At 53.3% G+C, this 19,839-nt stretch overlaps 1 protein-coding gene across 3 annotated transcripts in view; it reads left to right on the top strand.

Moving 5' to 3' along the window:
* The window catches only part of ADAMTS10 (ADAM metallopeptidase with thrombospondin type 1 motif 10), a 60,525-nt gene that overhangs the window by 23,669 nt on the left and 17,017 nt on the right, over positions 1–19,839 (top strand). For 2 of the 3 annotated variants that reach the window (XM_074808693.1, XM_074808694.1), the window contains exons 4-14: positions 958–1,117; positions 3,127–3,344; positions 4,606–4,689; positions 5,053–5,198; positions 8,199–8,242; positions 9,489–9,594; positions 9,755–9,901; positions 11,644–11,785; positions 15,291–15,398; positions 18,574–18,719; positions 19,172–19,235. In XM_074808693.1, the coding sequence (XP_074664794.1) occupies positions 958–1,117; positions 3,127–3,344; positions 4,606–4,689; positions 5,053–5,198; positions 8,199–8,242; positions 9,489–9,594; positions 9,755–9,901; positions 11,644–11,785; positions 15,291–15,398; positions 18,574–18,719; positions 19,172–19,235 (1,365 nt within the window). The remainder of the gene's footprint in view (positions 1–957; positions 1,118–3,126; positions 3,345–4,605; positions 4,690–5,052; positions 5,199–8,198; positions 8,243–9,488; positions 9,595–9,754; positions 9,902–11,643; positions 11,786–15,290; positions 15,399–18,573; positions 18,720–19,171; positions 19,236–19,839) is intronic. The other variant, XM_074808695.1, reaches the window with a different exon arrangement.

Raw genomic sequence — 19,839 nt, 5'->3', positions numbered from 1 at the left:
TACAGCGAGGGAGCTTCTTGTATCGTGTTGAGCTGCCAGAAACCTTTTAGGTTGTTCAGACCTTTTAGGTAGAGGGAAATCTTGCTGTGAGGATAGGACCAGCTGCAGAGGAGAGATCTTGCAAGCACCTGGTGGGTTTGGCTGCTCATACCTGCTGGGGTCTGCTCCTGCCCAGTTGTCACTGTCTTATGAGTGAGTCCACTCACAGAGAGCAAAGTCTGGGCTCACAGCTGAGATTCATTCAGTCAAAGAATAAAATAAGGGAGAACAACAAAAAACAAATTAGGGAGCAGAAACAAGATCATCTGTCTGGGGTGGCCAGTCAGAGGTGTAAAAGGGGCAGTGATGTCTACAGGACACAACCCAGGTTTCAGGCTGCAGAGAAAGGTTGTGGCTCCTGCTGGTTGCCTCACTGCTAGTCGGGCTTCAGATTTTAAAGATTTAGTGTGTTTCTTAAAAGCCTCTGAGCATCTACACTTCTCTGCAGCTCTGTGCCCGAGTTTCCCAGCTGGTGGTAATGGTCCTGAGCTGCTTTTGAAGGTTCTTTGGTGAGGCTGAAAAATAGAAGAGCTAGAGCTCACTGCTGAGTTATGCTGCTATTTGAAGGTATGGTATTTAGGATCCCACAGACAGCTCTCAATTAGACTGAGTGGGTGGAATAGGAAGCAACTCATTCATAATTTTGCAAGGAAAGACTGTGATTTCCAGAGGACTTTAGTGAACACAGATGTCCCAAGGCATCCATGACCATCTGTCTCAGTTTTCTCTGGTCTGTAGGTTCATATAGTTCAGTGTTTCCATGTAAATGAAGGAATCCTTCACATTCGCAGAAGTATTTGTTAGTCCCCAGAAATTCAGTGGTTAATCATCAGAAAGGTCGTTACGAGAAGCCACCAGTATGTCACCCAGTTCTCTCTCTACCTCTTTTATTGCCCTTCCATCTCTTTCCTTCTGCAGCATGGGGTGATCGTGGCAGACGAGGAGGAATATTTCATTGAACCGCTGAGCCCGGGAGCCAATGTCAGCACAGGGAACGAGGGCAAGGGCAGCCCCCACGTCGTGTACAAGCGATCGTCTCTCCAGTACCCGCACATGGATGCAGCCTGCGGCGTGCTAGGTATCTGTACCCACCAACACATCCTCAATCCATCCCAGTGCAGACTGGGAAGGTCCTGGTAGACCAGGCTTTGAAGGTCCACGCTGCTCTATATGGCAAAGAACCAAATTTATCTCCTGCATTCAAGAAAGTTTTCTGTATTTACTTTTACCCAAGTTAAGGAATTCTGGTGGCTTAGTCTTTGGAAAGCTCTTGTACTCTCTTCTTCGCAGCAGGGCTTTTAAATTTGTAAATAGAGCATGGAAAAGAAGAGAAAAAAACGACTCTTATTGTTCTTAAGAAAAATCCTCCCAGATCTGGCCAATTTACAAGGTATTGAGAAATCATAGCTTACACATGCTCAGCAGAGACTTCTCTTTGGGTTTTAGTCACCGAAGATTGCGTCCACGTTGAGATACATCTGCTGCTGTTAGAGACCAGGTGGAAATGTGCCTTGTAGGGGGGATGTGGGGGCTGGTTAGTCACAGTGGGCTCTGGGAGACGTTTATAGGGAATGGCAGTTGCACATCTACCCCACTCCTACACTTACAGGCCTTTGATTTCCTAAAGGACTCACAAAGGTCTGCCCTGGCCTCCCCCCATGTGCCTGTGCCCTTCTCGTCCTTGCTAGCAATCAGTCTGTGTCCCAGAGCCTGGCTGAAATCCCCATCCCTCATGAATGTGCAAAATTTCTCCCTGTACCCAAAACGTTGCGTGCACACAGGACGCTGCTCCCTCAGTTTATAGAGTCTTCTCCTGGCTCCGTCAGGATGAGAGGAGATGCCATCCCTGCAGAGGGGCCAGCTCGCATTTTATGGATTAGAGTTTGTGGATGCAGAAGCCGAGCTGTTCCCAGTTGCTCCTGGCAGGTTTGTGTGTCGCTGCAGGATGTTCATCCAGTGCCCCAGTGGTGACACTTGACCAGATGAGGAGTCACTGCTGGAAGGGATGGAGCCTCTGGAGACACTGGGGCATTGCCAGCCTGCTCTGAGCAGACTCTTGAGTGTCCCCAGACTTGCCAGCATCTCTGGAGACAACCTGTGCTTCCCTGGCCAGCTCCTCCCGTCCCAGCTCCCAAAGTCACATTGGACAAAGCACAAGCAGACTCCCCTTCTGCTGACTCTTTGCCACATTCCCCAGCTTCCAGACAAAAGTTAGCCTGTTCCTAATTGCTTCTTGGAAAGCAAAGCCCATGCAGTGGGAGCCACAGGCCAAATACAGTTCAGAACAACCACAATTCAACTGGCCCAGCAAAGCCACCCCATCCCCTCGCTCCACAGGCTGGACCTGTCCCCCGTGAGCTCCCCCTGATCAGCCAGAGGGGCAGGAGCTGGTAGGCTGGGGGGCTGCTTGTGATCTGCCCATCTTCCCAGTCTTGCTGGATGTTTGATGATCCAGTATCAGAGCAGAGGAGGGGGATTCAGCCATCTCTCCTGACAGGGCAGAAGAGTGGTTGCAGCCTCCCAGCCAGCTCTCCTGCCCTGGGTTTGCAGCTGATAGCCCTGCTGGGGACATCTCTAGGGTCAGGTCAGTAGCACTTGAAGCCTGGAGCAAAGTCCTACAAACCTGCTGCTGCTTTGGAGGCTGCAGCCATTTCTGTAGAGGAAAAGCCAAGTCCTAAATTCAGGTCCTGGCAGGAAAAGGAAAGAGGAAATGATCTGCAATGGCTTTATTTTCAGATTATGTCTGTGTAGTTTCTAAATCCACACCGCTCCTCCCTGTGACAGAGGCGAGGGCAGGGCCTGGCAGCATGGAAGCAGTGAAGTGCATGGGGCTGCCACAGCAGGACGGGCACACACCTCTGCCTGCAGCACCTGGGCAGGAGGAGGGCAGGAGGGCAGGCAGGATGCCAGTGGGGCCGGCAGCAGCATGGGGACAGCCCTGGGCTGCAGTAGGAAGAACTCAGCATGGATCCACTCATGGTGGCCTTTCCTTCCCAGAAACCAAGCTCATGCTGCACACCCCTCGCCTCTGTGTGCTGCTGAATTGCTGCTGGAGGGCAACAGAAAAAATCTCTTTTCCCCCCTCAGATGAGAAGCCCTGGAAAGGGAGACACTGGTGGCTGCGGACACTGAAGCCGTCCCCTCTGAAGCCGTCGGGCAACCACAGCCAGCGAGGCCAGCTGCCCCTGAAGAGATCCGTCAGCACGGAGCGCTACGTGGAGACCCTGGTGGTGGCTGACAAGATGATGGTGGGGTACCACGGGCGGCGGGACATAGAGCAGTACATCCTGGCCATCATGAATATTGTAAGTGTTATAACCACATCATGAACCTTGGGGGACCCCAGGGGTTCACACACCCAGCAGCAGAGAGCAAGCAGGAATAAATCCTGTTCCTCACCCCGAATGTCTGGGTTTGGCAGAGGGTGCCATGTGCTTTTCCTGCAAGAAAACAAGCACGATGGAAATGCAGTGGGGAAATCAGATCTGTACCAGGATGGCGCTTGCTTCTCCCCATCCCCAGAGCAAGACGTTTGGGTCAAAACTCCTGACTAGCTGCTGCTGCTCATGAGCAGATACTCTGGAGCCTGCAGGGACTCCCTGTTGTATAGGGGAGGCACTGTAGGAGAGGTAAACTCTGGCCTGTCTGACCATGCTACAGGCCAGATCTGGACTGGGAGAACAAAGCCCTTTCTTTGAACAGCATCTCTCATCTCAAATTAGCATTGCAAATAGGGTCAGCCAAGCTGAGAAACACATGGGAAAGCATAAGGAGAGTGAGCTCTCACGCTTGGGGGCTGATCAGCGTGAGGGGTAGGGAGAAATACCCTCATTTTTCCATACCAGACTGCCCGTGTCTCTGGGTTACTGCAGAGGAGCTTCCTCTGCAGCATCAGATTTGGGTCACTGCTGGCAGCAGGATACCAGGCTAGATGCATGAACAGCCTGAATTGGCCATGCTGAATCCTCCTGTGAGGTGAGATAGGCTTGGAAGTTATCCATCAAACCGCTGAAAGCCCCTCTGTGATGGGTCTTTGTCCTGTCCTCTGCAGGATCTCTTTTCATGGCTTGCTCTGTTTGCATTTCTAAAGCAGATGCCAGATTTTAAAACAATACTGTTTCTAACTGTTTCATCTGCTGTAAAACACCCATCGTGTGGCGGCAGATTTCTGAGAGATGCTGTGGTGTTCCCTGCCAGTGGGCAGTCAGCAAAGCTTCATCCCCGTGGCTGCATAATGCCAGGACTGTGGGGCTTCCCCACCTGAGCCCCTGGCAAAGAGCAGGTGCTGTGGGGTGTCAGCTTCACAGCTCGAATCTCCCCAGGAGGCGACACCGAGGTCTGAACATGGTTCAGGAGGCTCTGCAATCCAAGTGGTAACATGGAGTCCCATACCCATTTCTGCTTTCTAAAAACGTTGTGTTCAGACCCTGCAGCCCACACGGACGAAGCAGCCCTGTTTCCCTCCACCAGGTGCCCAGCACATGCCAGCTCGCGCGCCGACTGCACCATCACCCAGCCAGTGAGCTCATTTTTAAGACTCGTCTTTTCTTGTTTCTTGGAGGTCAGGTTGCCAAACTTTTCCAGGACTCGAGTCTGGGCAATATTGTCAATATCCTGGTGACCCGGCTGATTCTCCTCACCGAGGATCAGGTAAGGTGGGCTTTGCTGAGCTGCTTCCATCGTGCTTCTGCATTTCCTTTGAGACTCCATGTGTTCCCCTGGATGTCACCCCCAGAAGGTCCCCCCAGCAGTCTGCTGGTGCACCACATCCTCTCAATGGCAGCTGGGGACTGGGTTCACGGTGTGGGCTGAGGAGACCTCTGGGACTCTGAGGACTGTTTCTATGATAAGGTGACTTTAGGGAGGTTTAAGTAGCTTTAGTCCTCCTAAAGTCTTGCTTTCCCATGGCCTCCATGAAAAGGCAGAGGCATCTGGACTGGTGGCATGGGAATAGGCAGTACCTTCATCTCAGAGCTTTCCTGGGAACACACTGTCGTATTGCTTCCATTCCAGCCCACACTGGAGATTAACCACCACGCCGGGAAATCCCTGGACAGCTTCTGCAAGTGGCAGAAATCCATTGTGAACAGGAATGGCAACGGGAACGCTATCCCCGAGAACGGCATAGCCAACCACGACACTGCAGTGCTGATCACCAGGTAAGGCTCAGCCCAGCCCTGGCAGCGCTGTCCTCACGGGGGGTGTCCTCTGTGCAGCTGTCCTCGATCTCTGTCCAAGTGCTTCATCCGAGGCTTCCTTCCCATGCGTTTCCCCGCAAGCTGCCTGGCAGCTGCTGTCCCTCAGGCTGGCCACTTGCCAGTTCCCTTGCAGTGATGCAGATTATTGCAGTTCAGATACTTATCGTCCTCCAGTGTCTTCCCTCAGTCTTCTTTGTGCACCTTAGTTTGCAGCCTGTGCGTATTTGTGCACCAAAAGTCAAGGATCCAGAGTGTACAGTGGTGTTGGGAACCCACGCCAGAGTCGTGGAGCATTGGGCATCCTACTGAAACAGAGAGTCCCTCTGCCCCTGCTGTGAAAGATGGAGAAGAGGACACAAGTGGGACCTGAGCGTCATGACAATGATGGAGTGCTGCAACCAGTATGGGATTTGGCTCACATTTTAGGTGCCTACATGAAGGGCTGAACTCTCTCCTTGTTAGCTGATGGCCACCCTTAAATTACTGACTTCATCCCAATCCCTTAGGACAGGAGCAGTCTGGCCCTGCCTGTGTCTCTGCACTCCTGTAACAACAGTCTAGGTCAGCAGCTTAACCTGGATGCTGAATTAGACCTCCAGAGCTGGGAGGACAAATAACCCCCTTCAGAATAGATGGGTGCTAGAACCTGGAGCAGCAGAGGGTGTGGGAGGGACAGCTGGAAGGATGGACAGATGGTTGGAAGGAAAGAAGATGCAGAGAGGATGACAGGGACAGTGGAAGGAACAGAGCGGCAGCTGGGAAAACAGCGGATGCCAAAGGGAGAGCTGGAGGGACGGAGGGGATGAAGGGCACCGAGAGGCAGCTCTCAGCAGTGCCCAGGACACTGGCTCTTTGGTGCATACATAAACCCTGCTTGGGCAGAGGGGCAGCAGCCTGGGGAGAAGCCAAAGGCAAACCCAAGGTTTGTTTGTGCCTTTTCTTCCCCCTCTTGCAGAGTGGAAGAAAGTAATAAAATGAAAGCACTGGAGATGGGAGCCTCCAAGCAGGAGCTGGTTTGGCTGGTGCAGTGCGCTGTGCTCCCGTGCAGTGCGCTGTGCTCCCGCTCCAGGCCCGGTGATGGCGGGAACTGTTTGCAGCCTGGCACATCCCTCCTGGGGAGCTCCTGAGAACTGCCTGGTGCATCCCTCCCGGGAACTTGTGAGATGAGACCCCACAAGCACCAGGGGAGGAACGAGCAAAAGGCCCCTTGGCCCCAGCATTTCACCCTCCTGGGGCTGCGGCGTCTGCTTTTTCTTCTCTCCTGCCACACGTGTGGGATGCAAACACTGGCTCCCAGTTCTTCGGCCTCCCACCAGATGTTTGAGCTAACCCGAAGTGACTTGCCGGGCCGGCCACGCCAGGCTTGGACAGCACCAGCACATCCGGCCCCTCTCTAATAAATTCCCCGCCTCCCGATAACATCTTGCTGAGCTGCGGGCTTTTTTCTCTTGCAGGGACGTGTCAAACCAGAGCCTCTGAAGGCTTTAACGGTATTCTCTCAAAACAAAGCAACAAATGTTTTTCACTCACTCAGTTTCCTGCTGGGGGTGAGAGGTTTGGACACTTCCAGAGAGCCCAGGGGCCAAAGGGACAGGAGCCATCGCCAGGAACACACTATGCTTAACCCATCGTGTGCTATCAACTTGCTTCCTCCCTGCTCTTGTCCCTGGGGAACTGGGGGCTACTGTGGGACTACTGGGATGAGCCCAGTGGGGCTACTGGGACAAGCGGTGTCGGATGGTCCTACTCGCCATGCTGGTGTCCCCCAGACCCGCACCGTGGTCACCATCCTCGGTGTTCCAAGCCCGGCTCCCACTCAGGTTGAAATGCACCTCAGGGCCAAGGAGCAACACCCCAACCCAGCATCCCAGCCCAGTTGCCACCAGTCCCCGCCTGCCACCCTGGGTGGATTTCAGTGTTAGCCTCGCCGCTTTCAGCCCAGGTTTTGCAAAGACCCAAATGTCTGGGGAGTCTCACCTTCTGGAGAAGGAATCTGAACGGAGGCAGGGAGGCCATGCGGTTCGTCTCTGCAACTAATTGATAATATTCACTCTCTGGCCCAAACTGGTCTCTTTTGGAGCTGCTGCCACATCCCATTACAAAGATGCAAGGATGCTGCATTTCAATTTGGAGGACATTTTATTTTGCTGTCCACGTTTAGCTTTTCCTTGTACATGGCTAACGATGTACAAACAACGTACAAACAGTCTATTCCTTGATGCAATGGCTGGAAGTCGAAGCCAGGAACAGAGGGTAGACTCATCTTGAATCAGTCCATATTGAATTTGTTTGGAAAATTCTCAGTAAAGAACTAAACTGAAAAAAATATATAAAAAAAAATACTTTAGCATTTTAATGAAACCACAGTGGGTTTTGAAATGGAACATGTTTTCAAACTGAAGTGTTTTCCTTATTTTTAAAAAAAATTTCAGAATGACATGTTTGATTGATAAGCTTTGCTGCAAGGGACCTGAGTTTACAGACAGGAGGCTGGCCCTGTCCTCTTCCACCCTGCACTGCTGGGATGGATCCCTGAGCCCGGTGCCTCCCAGGAGAGAAGTGTCTGGCTCCCGGGAGTGCACTGGGTACTAAGGAACAGAGATGGACCACCCACCCAAACCCAAAGAGCTTCAAGGCTGGAATAGCATTGTCCCTGCTGATTTACCACGTTTCATCAAAACCAAACCTCTGACCCCGCTCAGCACCGCCCCGTAGTTAAGGGACAAGAGCTATTGTTAAAAATCCACAGTGAGTCTCAGCCTGGGGAAGGCGAGTGTTGTACAATATGGATCAGAGGTGTTTTACCTGTTACAGTCGGCTCTTTCCATTCCAGAAGTGTTGCATGAGCCATGGGCTGTTTCGTGGTGTTTTGGATGTGAACACATCAGTAAAATGAAGATACGCTGTTTTGGAGCCACCAAAATTTTAAGTGTTCTTAATGCTGCCTTCTCTTCTTTGCAGATACGACATTTGCATCTACAAGAATAAACCGTGTGGCACCCTGGGTAGGTTGGATTTTGCTGCCCCTTTGCCAGCACTTCTCACCAGCACAGGCACCTTTGGGAGTGTGGTGAGGGTGGGTGGGCTGTGCCATCCCCCTTCCCCAGTGAGCAGGCTGAGGGGAAGCGCTTGCCCAGTGCTACCACGAGCACCGGCAGCGGAGCCAGGAACAGGCCGGTGGTTTCCAGCCCACTCGACTGTGTAGCCTCCTGACTTCTGTAAACACTAAAAGCAGCAACCCGGAGGACGGATGGGCTCTGGAACACTTCTCCTTTATATCCCTGGGTCATGTCCAGCCTGATGATTAAGAACCGCTCGCATCTAGGGCTGGTCCATAGCCTAGTGGAGTATTCCTGGCTTAGCAGAGAGAAATAAGACTTTTTTGTGATGACTATAAAGGGAGTTCTTTATTTAAACTGCTAGACGCAGACAGACCCTGCAGCTCTCTCTGGCTGTAGCTCCTAATTTGTCTTGCCCTGGTCTAGACTAAGCAGTCAGGGAGGGATTACTGCTCTGAATCACTGTTAAAAAGGAAAAGTTGGTGGATCTCTGACCTGATGCGGCTGCAGACGAGGTTCCTGGAAGGGAAGTTGAGGCTGAGGTGCCATGACAGCTCGATTCGTTCCTTTAACAGAGGCTGTTCCTTCCCTGACCCAGTGCAGTGGGCACAGCCTGTGGTGGTGGGACAGTAGGTGGCTGGAGGGTTGGGGGAATCTGCTGTTGCGATTCAGGGGGGATTTCTGCGTGATCCAGCCCTCCAGACAGAGTCAGGCTGGATTCCTGATCGTGGTGGGTGTCAGCCAGAACCAAGCCTGGATGGTCAGGTAGGATCCTGGCTTACTTGGTTGTCCAGGCTGCCCTGGCCAAATTTGGATGCCCAAGTGCTGGTGCAGCTGATCTCAGGTTCCCCCACCAGCACTGACAGTGTTGTGACAAGGACTGCTCCCCCTTTGCTCCCATTCTGGGGTTTGGATATGAAATTGAGAAGATTTTGACCCATTGTTAGCATTTCTGAGCCTGTCAGCATTAATTTAGTTGACAGTGCTGAGTGACCATGTGCCCACAGCCCGTAAGAGCTGTGGGTCCATCCCAAAGCCCAGTGCAACCAGTGAGAAGGAACTTGATGTTGACCTCAGGCTATGCTCAGTGTTAGTGAGTGTGAAGCACACCAGTTAGTCCCCAAATACCACCTGTGTCCCCTACAGGTGGTTTGTGCTGGCCCTGTGTGACAGCTCTGTCTGGCTTCCCTAGGCCTGGCCCCCGTCGGTGGGATGTGTGAACGAGAACGAAGCTGCAGCATCAATGAGGACATTGGCCTGGCCACAGCCTTCACCATTGCCCACGAGATCGGCCACACGTGAGTACTGTGCCAGAAGAGGCCCTGGGAGTGGCCGTCACAGGAACCTCTTGGTTTGTTCCTGCCAACAGGAGCTGAAAAATCCTTCCTACGGATGATCAAGATGTGTCGAAAATGCAGCAGCTGATCATCTCTCTATTGCCTTCATGATGCTTTCTAGGTTTGGCATGAATCACGATGGGGTCGGCAACAGCTGTGGCTCCCGTGGGCAAGAAACAGCCAAGCTCATGGCTGCTCACATCACCATGAAGACCAACCCATTTGTATGGTCCACGTGCAGCAGGGATTACATCACCAGCTTCCTGGAGTAAGGAATCCATCTCACCTTGCCTTCCCTTCTACCTCGCAACCAGTACACACCTCCAACCTCTCACAGTCACTTGTGAGGGGTGGGTAAAGCCAAAGAAAAGCCCCCAAAGCACACAGCCCATGCACCTTCTGTCTTGTCTCCCAGCACTTCATCCTATCCCAAGAGGCACGTGCTTTTCTTCCTTCCTTTAGACTTTCCCGTGGTTTGCTTGCCTGCTGAAGATAGTAACCCTGTTTACCTTGCAGCTGTGACACCTTTATTTAGGTTCTCAACCTCCAGAAACTTCACAGATAAATCAGCAGCTTCTGGATGCATTTGGATGTTTCTGAAGTTCAGCCAGAAATTGCAGAGAAGGGTTGGTGTGGTGGGAAGGGGGGATCTGGAGATAGGACTGGGTCTGCATGGTGTAGGCAGCTTCTCCAGACACTGAGAAGAAGAGTTTTTAGGTGTGAACAAGCAATACAGGGGAAAAGTTTTTGGTTTTAGGAGTCAGGAGAAGGGATTAAGGCTCCTAAAACCCAGAGTTTCAGTACTGTTACCTTGCCTGAGTCATGCCTCTGCAGCCTGAGTGAGCTTCTTGTCCAAGCTTCCAGCAGTCCCAGGGTTTCTATCACAAAACGAGTGGTCAGGATCAATTTTGGTGAGGTTTTTGGTAGGACACAGGCACTACCTAATAGAAGGACTGGGTAGGACTTGAGTCGTGATTCAAAGAAGCAAGTGTGTGGGGTCACTGTGGAGGGAAGTCCCCGGGCAGTCTGAATATCAGATCTCTACTGGTGACGCTGCTGTTGTAACGCTGCGAGAGGAGCAGCGAAGGTGAACCTCCCCGAGGGGCTGTCACCTGCCCCGCTGTCCTGCAGAGCCTGGCAAACCACATGGCTCACCACCAAATCCCACAAGTGGCAACTCACGTTTGGCCGCAACAAAACGGGTCCCCCTTGCTCTCGACCCCTGGATGTGCAGTGCAGCAAAGGCACGTTGCATGGAGAGCGCTGGGCAGGCGCTGCGGCGCAGGCTGCCTTGTCCTCAGGTAACCCTGAGGTCTCGGCGGGGCTGGTGGAGGACGGCGAGTTCACGTCAGCCCTCTCCATGGTTCGTGCCGGCCTCCCCCGCCTAAGCACAGCCCCAGGAGCCTCTGCCGGGATGGGGCTGTGGTGTGTGCAAGACCCCGGGATTCAGGGCCGGGGGAGTGGTGACAGGGGCTTTGATTTAGAGAGAGCTCAGAGAGCAGAAAGGAAGGGGGAGGAAGAGGCGTGTTTCTTACAAAATTTGGACGCTCCTACAAAGCTCTGGCATGCAGAAGGATGGGCCTGGAGAGCTGGGGCTCTTCACGCTCGGCTGCAGCCGTGGGGTGGGAGGGCAGCCTCTCTGCCTGCCCCGCTGCCCACCAAGGGTCCTGGGCACAGCCCTGCCTGCACGCTGCCAGGCGCTGCCTGCTGGCCCCAGGACCTGCTGGGACAGCCAGGGGCTGGCGATAGCCTGCAAAACTCTCAGGTTAAAACTTCTAGAGTTACCTAGGAACCAGCATGTGCATCCCAGCCCTGGGTGCGCAGATAGAAAGACTTCAGAGCACTTTCTCAGCAGCTGTTTGGCCCAGAGGAGACCGGTGGAGTTAACCCCCCAAGCCAAGCATGTGAGAGCTCAGCCCCATGCAGAGCCGGGAGTGCCTGCTGCTGGTCCTCCACCGCGATGCTCTCCTAAAGCCTTTCTGAGCTCTGATTCTTGTCTCTTGTTTCCAGCTCCGGGATGGGACTATGCCTGAACAACGCTCCTCCCAAGCAAGACTTTATCTACCCAACAGTGGCTCCAGGACAGGCCTACGATGCAGACGAGCAGTGCCGTTTCCAGTACGGAGTTAAATCTCGCCAGTGTAAATACGGGGTAGAGAGCCTTCCTGCTTTACTATCGGTTCCCAGGGGGTGGAGGACGGGGGCTACAAGGGCAAAGGGCCGTGGGGCCATTCCTCTGCTGCCCACATCGCTTTGCTGTCCTGCTTCAGATGAAGGGCACTGGCATGTTCCCTGTGAGCTTTTTGCCTTGCTTCCCTGGGAGAGGACAGAGGAGGTTGTTTCCCACCCACAAAGGTTGACCCCAGCTCAGTTTCGGTCAGATTAGTCCCATGGGAGGAGATCTCTTGTGTCTGCCTGATACCTTGGCTGCTGCTGGTCCCCAAGGGTTGCAGCTGAAAGCCAAGCTGCAGTCCCCTCATCCAGACTGCCCTCCCAGCGGGGCTTTGTACACAGACATATTTTTCATAATCCTTGCTAGAAGTAATAATGCTGCTCATACAGACTTAGGAGGAGGAATGTCTTTTCTCCAGGTGAGGTGGGTTGATGTGCTGTAGGTACATCTGGGGGACAGCCCAAAGCCACCCCTGCCACCTTGCTGCCATCCCCTGATCTTTGAATCCAGGAAACCACTGAAAGGAAAGGTTTTTTCAGGAGAAAGGAGTCTTCCTGGATCTCAGCCTGACGTTTTGCTATTCTTAACGTACTGAACATTGCCAGCTGTCTGAGTGTAGTGGTGAGGGGGAAGCGTCTGCACTGAAGGGCTAATGGGATTCCTTAACACATTCACTTGCCTCTAGAGAAAACAGTGAGATACCTGGGCAGCTGTGTTGTCTGATGGACACACGTGTATGTGTACCCACCCCAATCCAAGCCCTGGAAGGCTGTGAAGGAGGAAATGTATCAGATCAGAGTTTAGTTTCTCTTGCAACCATGTAAATACAATCCCAATGCTGCCACTGAAGTGACCTGATGTGAACCAGTTTATCACCCTGAGCATTCACCTGTTTAGTACGGTTAAACACTAAACCACCTCCTGGTGGTCTCACCAGCTCATCTTGGTGAAGAAAGGGCACAGTTTGGCTCTCCCTGGTCCAGTGCTGTCTTTCAGTGGGGCCCAGAGCCTGCTGGACATGGGGCAGATGCAGTCTCACGAGGTGCCCAGAGCAGCAGGAGAAGTCTGGGTCTGAATAACGTGATCATGGCATCTGATGCCAGGTGCTACCGACTGCGGGCTGTGCCCCTCCTAAGCTGAGGGCAGTGGAATGGAAACTTTCCACGTTTACATGCCTGTTTCCCAGTTAATTTTTAACTCAGGCAGACGCTTCCTGTATATATACAAGGATCACAAAAGCACAAGATGTCCTTGTGATGACCTTCTAGCCCAGCCTGTCTTGCGTGCTGTTTGGGAGAAGCCCAAAGGGCGTAAGGGCTCAAGTGCGTGCAGATCAATCTGGGTAAATGTGTAAGCCCACCCACCCTGTGCCCCATATAAACAAACTCCAGGGTGATGGCGCAAACACGGCAGCATCCCTTCCTCCATGCCAGTACAGAGCAGATGATTAATAGTTTTAATGAGGACAGAGTGAACAGATGTTACTGGTTGAAGCTGGGAAGTCCCTTCCCTTGGTCACACAGAGAGAAGAGACTATACAGGAGCTCCTATTTCCCAATAGTCGTGCTGGCTCTGCAAGAGTGTTATGGAGGGGTAGATGCCTTCTGAAGATGGGAGACTTTCTCCTTTCACTGGTTAAAGCCAGCTGCAGCTGGGCTTTGGCAAAGGAGTTGGGAACCAAAATCCCTTTGCGTCTTGGAGCTGTGGTCCTTGGGGCCGACTCCACAGTATTTTCCTTTGCCGGCTCACCCTGTGGCACTCTGCTGTCACAACCCCAGGAACAGGAGGGAAGCAGAGCAATCCCGAGCTCATCTTTTTGCCCCTCTTGGTACCAGCACAGAAGATTCCCAGTCGTTGAGTCAGATTGTGCTGCGGGGGTATCGGTTACTGTTCAGAGCACAGCCCTTGGTGGGGTGGAGGAATGCCTTGCTGGAAGGCTGAACCAAACCCGGAGGCGTGATGAACAGGCTGCTACCTGACTGGAGGCAGGCGGCCGCGGAAGCTGTCTTGTAGGTCATGCTGCCATAGGGGCAGGCAGGAGGCCAGGCAGTCACTGTGCCAGCGCCGGAGCATGCGGCACGGAGCAGGTCGGGTCCTTCAGCTCGTGCTGTGGCACTGGTGCGCACCGACAGCAGCACCGGCGTGTGCTGGGAGCACAGGAGCAGCATCCGCGGCTGTTCGGGTTCTGCTCTCACATCTTGAGACAGTTTCCTTCATTGACAATGTGAACCTGTTTAATACTTTCAAGTATAACCTAAGTCATGTCAAGCTGCTCTCTGAAAAGCAGCAAGTTTTCCACAGGCTTGTTTCAGTAGGAATAGGAGCAGGATGGTGACCTGGTAGGAAACTCAGCTCTGGATTTTAGGTGTTTCTTTGCAGTTTGCAGGTGTTGAAATCCAGCCTTGTTGATTTAGTCCGGTTCAAAGGACCTGGGCTTTCTGATTTAGCAGCTGTGACAACTTTGCAGAGTCTCTGTTGTGGACCTAACTTGTGGGTGGGTTTTGGAACAACCAAGGGAAGCTTTTTGTTTGCGGGTGCTCTGAGAGGTAAGGACGGGCTGAAGCTCAGGATTTGTGGCTCAGAAAACCTCCTGGAAAGAGGTCTGGAGTCCTCAGCCCAGTATCACTCAGTGGACCCAACTGTACCTGGCACAGACAGAGCACAGAAGTCCCCACTTCTGGAGCTGCTTAAGGGCTAACTCATTATCTGGCATTATTTTAATTATTCTGAAAACAGCTCTAAGTCTTCCAGATGAGTCTTCCCTTTAGGACTGTTAGGCTGGCTGGAGTTTGCCGGTAGACAGGGTAGTCACAGTGTGACCTGCAGGGCATTCCTGTAGCAGGAGATGACAGATGTGCTGAGTTGATGCTCCTGGGGACTCCCAGCTTCCCGCAGAGGCAGATCCGGATCTGCGTGGCAGATCTGGACCCACATGGTGTAGGGATGCTCATGGCAGGTGCTAGGAACAGGCTCTTGTGCTCGGCCTCCGCTGCACAGACCCAAAAAAGAGGACATCCCTCAGCCCTGGGGAGAGGGGTCAGGTGGAGCACAGTGGGATTAGCTCGGGCCTCACCAGGATGTCCGAGGAGATGTGTCCTCTGTGGCACAGAGGCCAGGTTTGGCTGTGCAGGCTGGCTGGGGAGCCAGCTCTGGCACCTGAGCGCAGTGGAGCATCCAAATCCAGAGAACCCCAGCCCCAGGAGAAGCGCTTAGGCTTAGTCCAGAGAAGGGAGTGAGCTGTCATTGGCCTTGGGGTGACGGCAGCTGGCAACACCTTGCAAGATTTGATTTCATTTTTCCCCCTACCATGCTGAAAACGATCCTGTCCCTGTGTCCCAGCCCAGCTGGTGCTTCTCAAGCACACCGGCGTGCTGCTGCCCCAGCCTCGCAGCCCCTAGCACAAGCGAATCCTAATCTCGGCTTTGTTTCTTTGTCTCTTTCTTCCTCCCTCCCCCTCTCTTCCCCAAAATCTCTCTCTTTCCAGGAAGTCTGCAGTGAGTTATGGTGTCTGAGTAAAAGCAACCGCTGCATAACCAACAGCATCCCTGCTGCTGAGGGGACCATATGCCAAACCAACACCATTGAAAAGGGGGTAAGGAAGCCCAGGGCACCATAGCAAGTTGACAGCGAGTGGTTGAATCCCTCTTCCAGTGATAACTGGGATTATTGTTTGCGTTGGTGGGCACGGAGTTGATTTAAGAGCACCCACCAGCCTGTCCTCCCCTGCCTCCCAGAGCCTGGAGCCACCCCCACCCTCCCCGCCGGCACGGAGAGAGGTTGGGATGTGCCAAGGAGCCCAAAGGCCTGTAATCACCCCAAAGTACAGATCATCTTGCGTAGTGCTGGAAATGCAGAACGTGAAGTCCCCGCTCCAGCGAGCTCCCTGGTCTCACCTAGGAGGCACAGCAGGGTGACCTCCAGCAGTGCCATATGCTTTAGATGAACATCTTGTTCTCAGGTCTGCTGAGGTCTCCTCGCTGTTCTGAAAAAAGTGATTTTTGCCCCATTTTTCCCAGGAAGGACAATGGGCTTGCAACATGCTTTCAGAGGAACTTGTAAAAAACTGCCTTGCAAGGCCAGATATGATGAAACCTTCATTTTTCAGACTCAGCTGAGACAGGAGGGTAGGATTTTCCATGACTGTATATTTTAAAAGTGAATTTTGACTTGATTGTTCATATGGCTTCATTCCCTGCACCTCCTACACCCATTTGTGCCCGTATAAAGCAAGTGTGTAGCACTGTTAAAAAAAATGCCTTTGCAAACTCAGTAATAATTGGGACAATGAAGAATCAGGGCTGGGACATTCTCCATTAAATGGACATGTGTTTTTCCACTAGAGGAAAAATAATTCCCAAGAAATTCAAGAATAATTTCAAATCCTTAAGAAGTTGGAGAAGCTGATGTGCAGGAAAGAGGGTGGCTTTGACAAATGCATTATTCTTTGCAAATAGTCATCTGAGTTCTGCTGGAAATTCGATCAAAAAGGAGTAGACAGCTCCTGGGGCTGGACATCCCTGCTGCTGGAGATTCAGCATATACAATGGCAATTTTTTCTACTAGTCATCTTTTTTAACCAGCTTTTCCCACTTTTAAATATCTCTTCCCTCCCACTTACTAGTTGTTTTTTAACCAGGGTCCTTCAAAAGTCTTAAGAGACGTGAAGCGACAAGTAGTCGCAGCCCCCAGGACTCATGGGAGCTATTCCCAGTGAAGATACTGACTCAGTTTGAACCCCCAGTTACCTTCCTGTGCTTCTGTTTATACTTTTGTATTAATTCATCCTTCAGAAGGGATTTGATATCCTTGGGTGAAAGAAGATGCACCTTTGTATTAAGTTTCTGCACCTTCACCAGCTGGAGCTCCTGGCCGGTGGCCCCTGCGCTCGCCGGCTGGGCGAGGCCTCAGAGCTCAGCCCTTGGCTGGAGCCGCTCTCCGATTTCTGCCCTGGCTTCTCCCCTTCTAGCTGGGGAGAGCAGAGGGAAGGATCAGGGTGGAGAAGCTATTTAAGGTATGCAAGATTAAAGGAGAGATAGAGTGAGCTTCTGTGCTCTGCCACCCAGCTGGGGAAGCAGCGCGGAGAAAGACTGAGCCGAGCTGTGCCCACATCCCAGACCTCTGGCTCCCAAATTCTCCTTCTTTTTTTTTTTTTTTCTAACTGATCCCCTGTGGTTGTTATGGCTTCATTTCTCTTACCCCAAGTACCCACAGTGGATGACTTCAGCCCTGGATCTGGTGGGAGTTTCTGCTGCCTTAGGGGTGCCCCCACAGCCCGGCTGCTCAGACAGTGGGTTCACTGTCTTGCTGGCTCCTTCCCTGCCTGTTTTGGTTTTCTTTTATCTCTTTTTTTTTTTTTTTTTTTTTTTGTAATTTCTATTATTCAAGCACTTGTTACACAATTTACAGTCAGTGCACCCTGGGAGGATGCCTTTCATTACACATCCTCCCTCCCCACATGTCCCCAGCTCATATCTGCTCTCGCAGCCGGCACATGTCCGTGCTTGCCGCGGGAGAGCGAGCCAGGGTCTGCCAGGGCGCAAGGGCAAAGCCCTTCACTGATGCTCTCGGTGCATGGAGGGGTTTGCAGGGGCTGGTCAGGCTCCTGGGCTCTGCCTGCAGAAGCAGCAGCCCAGCACTAGTCTGGAGCAACAGCAGAGACACCAGAAGGGCTGTGCCTGCAGAGCATCTCCTCCGCGTGGGCTTACACCTCTGAAATGGTGTGCAAGGAGTCACTAGCTGAGTGTCCTGGGAGGCCATGGGTCATTTTTCCCTGCTGGTTGTGCTGCCTGTGGAGAACCTGGCTCAGAAGGAGCCAGGAGAGGCCGTGCCAGCAGCTCCAGGGTGGGTTATCAGCCCCTGGAAGGAGCGCACAGCGGTTTCTTCCTTCCTGGGATTATCTCAGCCCCCAAGGCATGGTGTCCGGCACCGTTCCCGGAGAACGGCAGCGGGTCTGGCAGTATCCTGCTCCTTGCATCACTGTTGACTCCAGGGGGTGCAGGACGCTTTCCAGGTCCAAGGGAAATATTTCATAGGCAAGTTTCCCTGAGCATCTGTCACCCAATAGGATGGGGACAGGCAGATTCTTTAAGGATCCTCAGCAGAATGACACAATGTTGTTACTACAATCTAAACTTCATTTTAACGTGGACCCTTTGCAGATCAGGTCATTTTAACACATTAACCACAACTTGAGCTCCCAGTACAGATACAAAACTCACTCCATCCTGGGAGGGAGCAGCTGGTGGTGGGGTTGTCCGTGTCCCGCAGGGATCCTGGCCCTGCTGCCCAGCAGCAGCAGCTCCAGTCCAAGTCCCACCTGGGACTCGCTGCTGTGCACTTTTATAGGTAGTGAGGTGTGTGCTTTTACCTGTCCCTGTTGGCAACGTATGTCACCCTGATTGACCCAGGTGCCTGGGACCCCTTTAGAGGAGAAGTGGGGATGTGACCCGCTTGCCCATGGTTGCCTCCTGCCCCACAGGATGGTGCACCAGGGATTGGAAGTGGGGACACCGGTCCCAGCATCCTTGTGAACCCCACATGCACAAAGGATGACAAGGGTGACTCGGAGGAGAGGGTGCCTGGGGAGAGGCAAATGCCCTCTGCAGTGGAGAACTTGGCTCCAAGGCCAGCAGAGCTCCGAGTTCAGATTTCATAGGAGCAAAGCAGATCCCAGCCCTGAATTGGCTGCTGTGTCTGATGGAGCTGGGGAGCGCTCTGGGAGCAGGAGGCTGTGTGCTCAGGGTGTTTAAAGCTCTGTCTTTCTGCAGTGGTGCTACAAGAGGGAGTGTGTGCCTTTCGGCACCCGGCCGGAGGGTGTGGATGGTGCCTGGGGAGCCTGGTCGTCCTGGGGAGAGTGCAGCAGGACGTGCGGCGGAGGCGTATCGTCATCCATTCGCCATTGCGACAGCCCGCGGTAGGTGTACACACGCCTGGCCGTGTCGGCGTGGCCCTGCCTTCTCCTGCCTGCACCGCATGGCCCTGCCTTCTCCTGCCTGCATGGCATCGCAGCTCGGGTCGGTCAGGAAGGCAGCAGCCAGGTGCCTGCACAGCTCTGCGCTCCGTTCCTGGGAGGGTCTTGACTCCTGCACGCAAATCCCAGCATGTCCTGCTTTCACAGCAGCTTAGTGCTCTTGTTTTGGTGTTGGGTCTGCAGCCACAGACCCAAAGCCACTTGTACAACTCCGCTGAGCGTGATAGGTCTGCTGCGGGACTGCACTTCTGCAATCGCCCCCCAGGCTGGAGCCATCCTTGCGGAGCAGGGTTGGGAAAAACCACGGTGCTCTTGCCAACCTGGGGCAGCCGCCTGCCCCAAACATGGCTCAGTGCCCTAAAGCTGGTTCTCCCATCTCATTCCTGGTTTTTAAGGCCCACAATTGGAGGAAAGTACTGCCTGGGAGAGCGGAAGCGGTACCGGTCCTGCAACACCGACGTGAGTACTGCTGGGCTCGGAGAGAGGAGCAGCATGGGTTAGTGGGGCTTTGCTGGTGGGACGAGCCCTCTCCCCACAGGTGTGGGGTGTTACATGCAGCTGTGGGACCCACAGGAGGAGGTGGCTGGGTAGGGGTGAGCTGTGCTGTGCCAGCAGCAATCCCGCAGTGGGGAAAGCCAAGCAGGACGATGCACGCCTGCACCGGCTGCGAGCTGGCTCAGAGGGCGGGTGGGCGGTACGTACCTGCAGGGCTTCGGCATCAAGAAGGGGCCCAAAAAGATAACAAGGCAAAGGAGGAGAGATCAGAGGTTTCCAGCACTGACATGACAGCGGTTGCCTCTTGCACGCTGCAAGTGCAGGCCTGGTCAGGTGAGAGTGGCTCACAAAATGCTGTGTAGCACCCTGCTTCCCAGGGCTGAGGGTTAGACCTCAACGGGAGCAGAGAAATAAATGTGCTGCAGGGAAGCTCAGTGAAGCTTTGGACCTGGGAAATAGGAGCTTTAACATCCACAGGCTGGTAGTGAGGAAAACAGATGGGTCCCCATCACTTCCCCTGGGTTTTGCACCTAGCTTTTAAAGGATTGCTCACAGGAGCAAGTGTTGC

Source organism: Strix aluco, chromosome 29, assembly GCF_031877795.1.
Source record: "Strix aluco isolate bStrAlu1 chromosome 29, bStrAlu1.hap1, whole genome shotgun sequence".
Lineage (NCBI taxonomy): Eukaryota > Metazoa > Chordata > Aves > Strigiformes > Strigidae > Strix > Strix aluco.
This window is presented reverse-complemented; position numbering and strand designations above follow the sequence as displayed.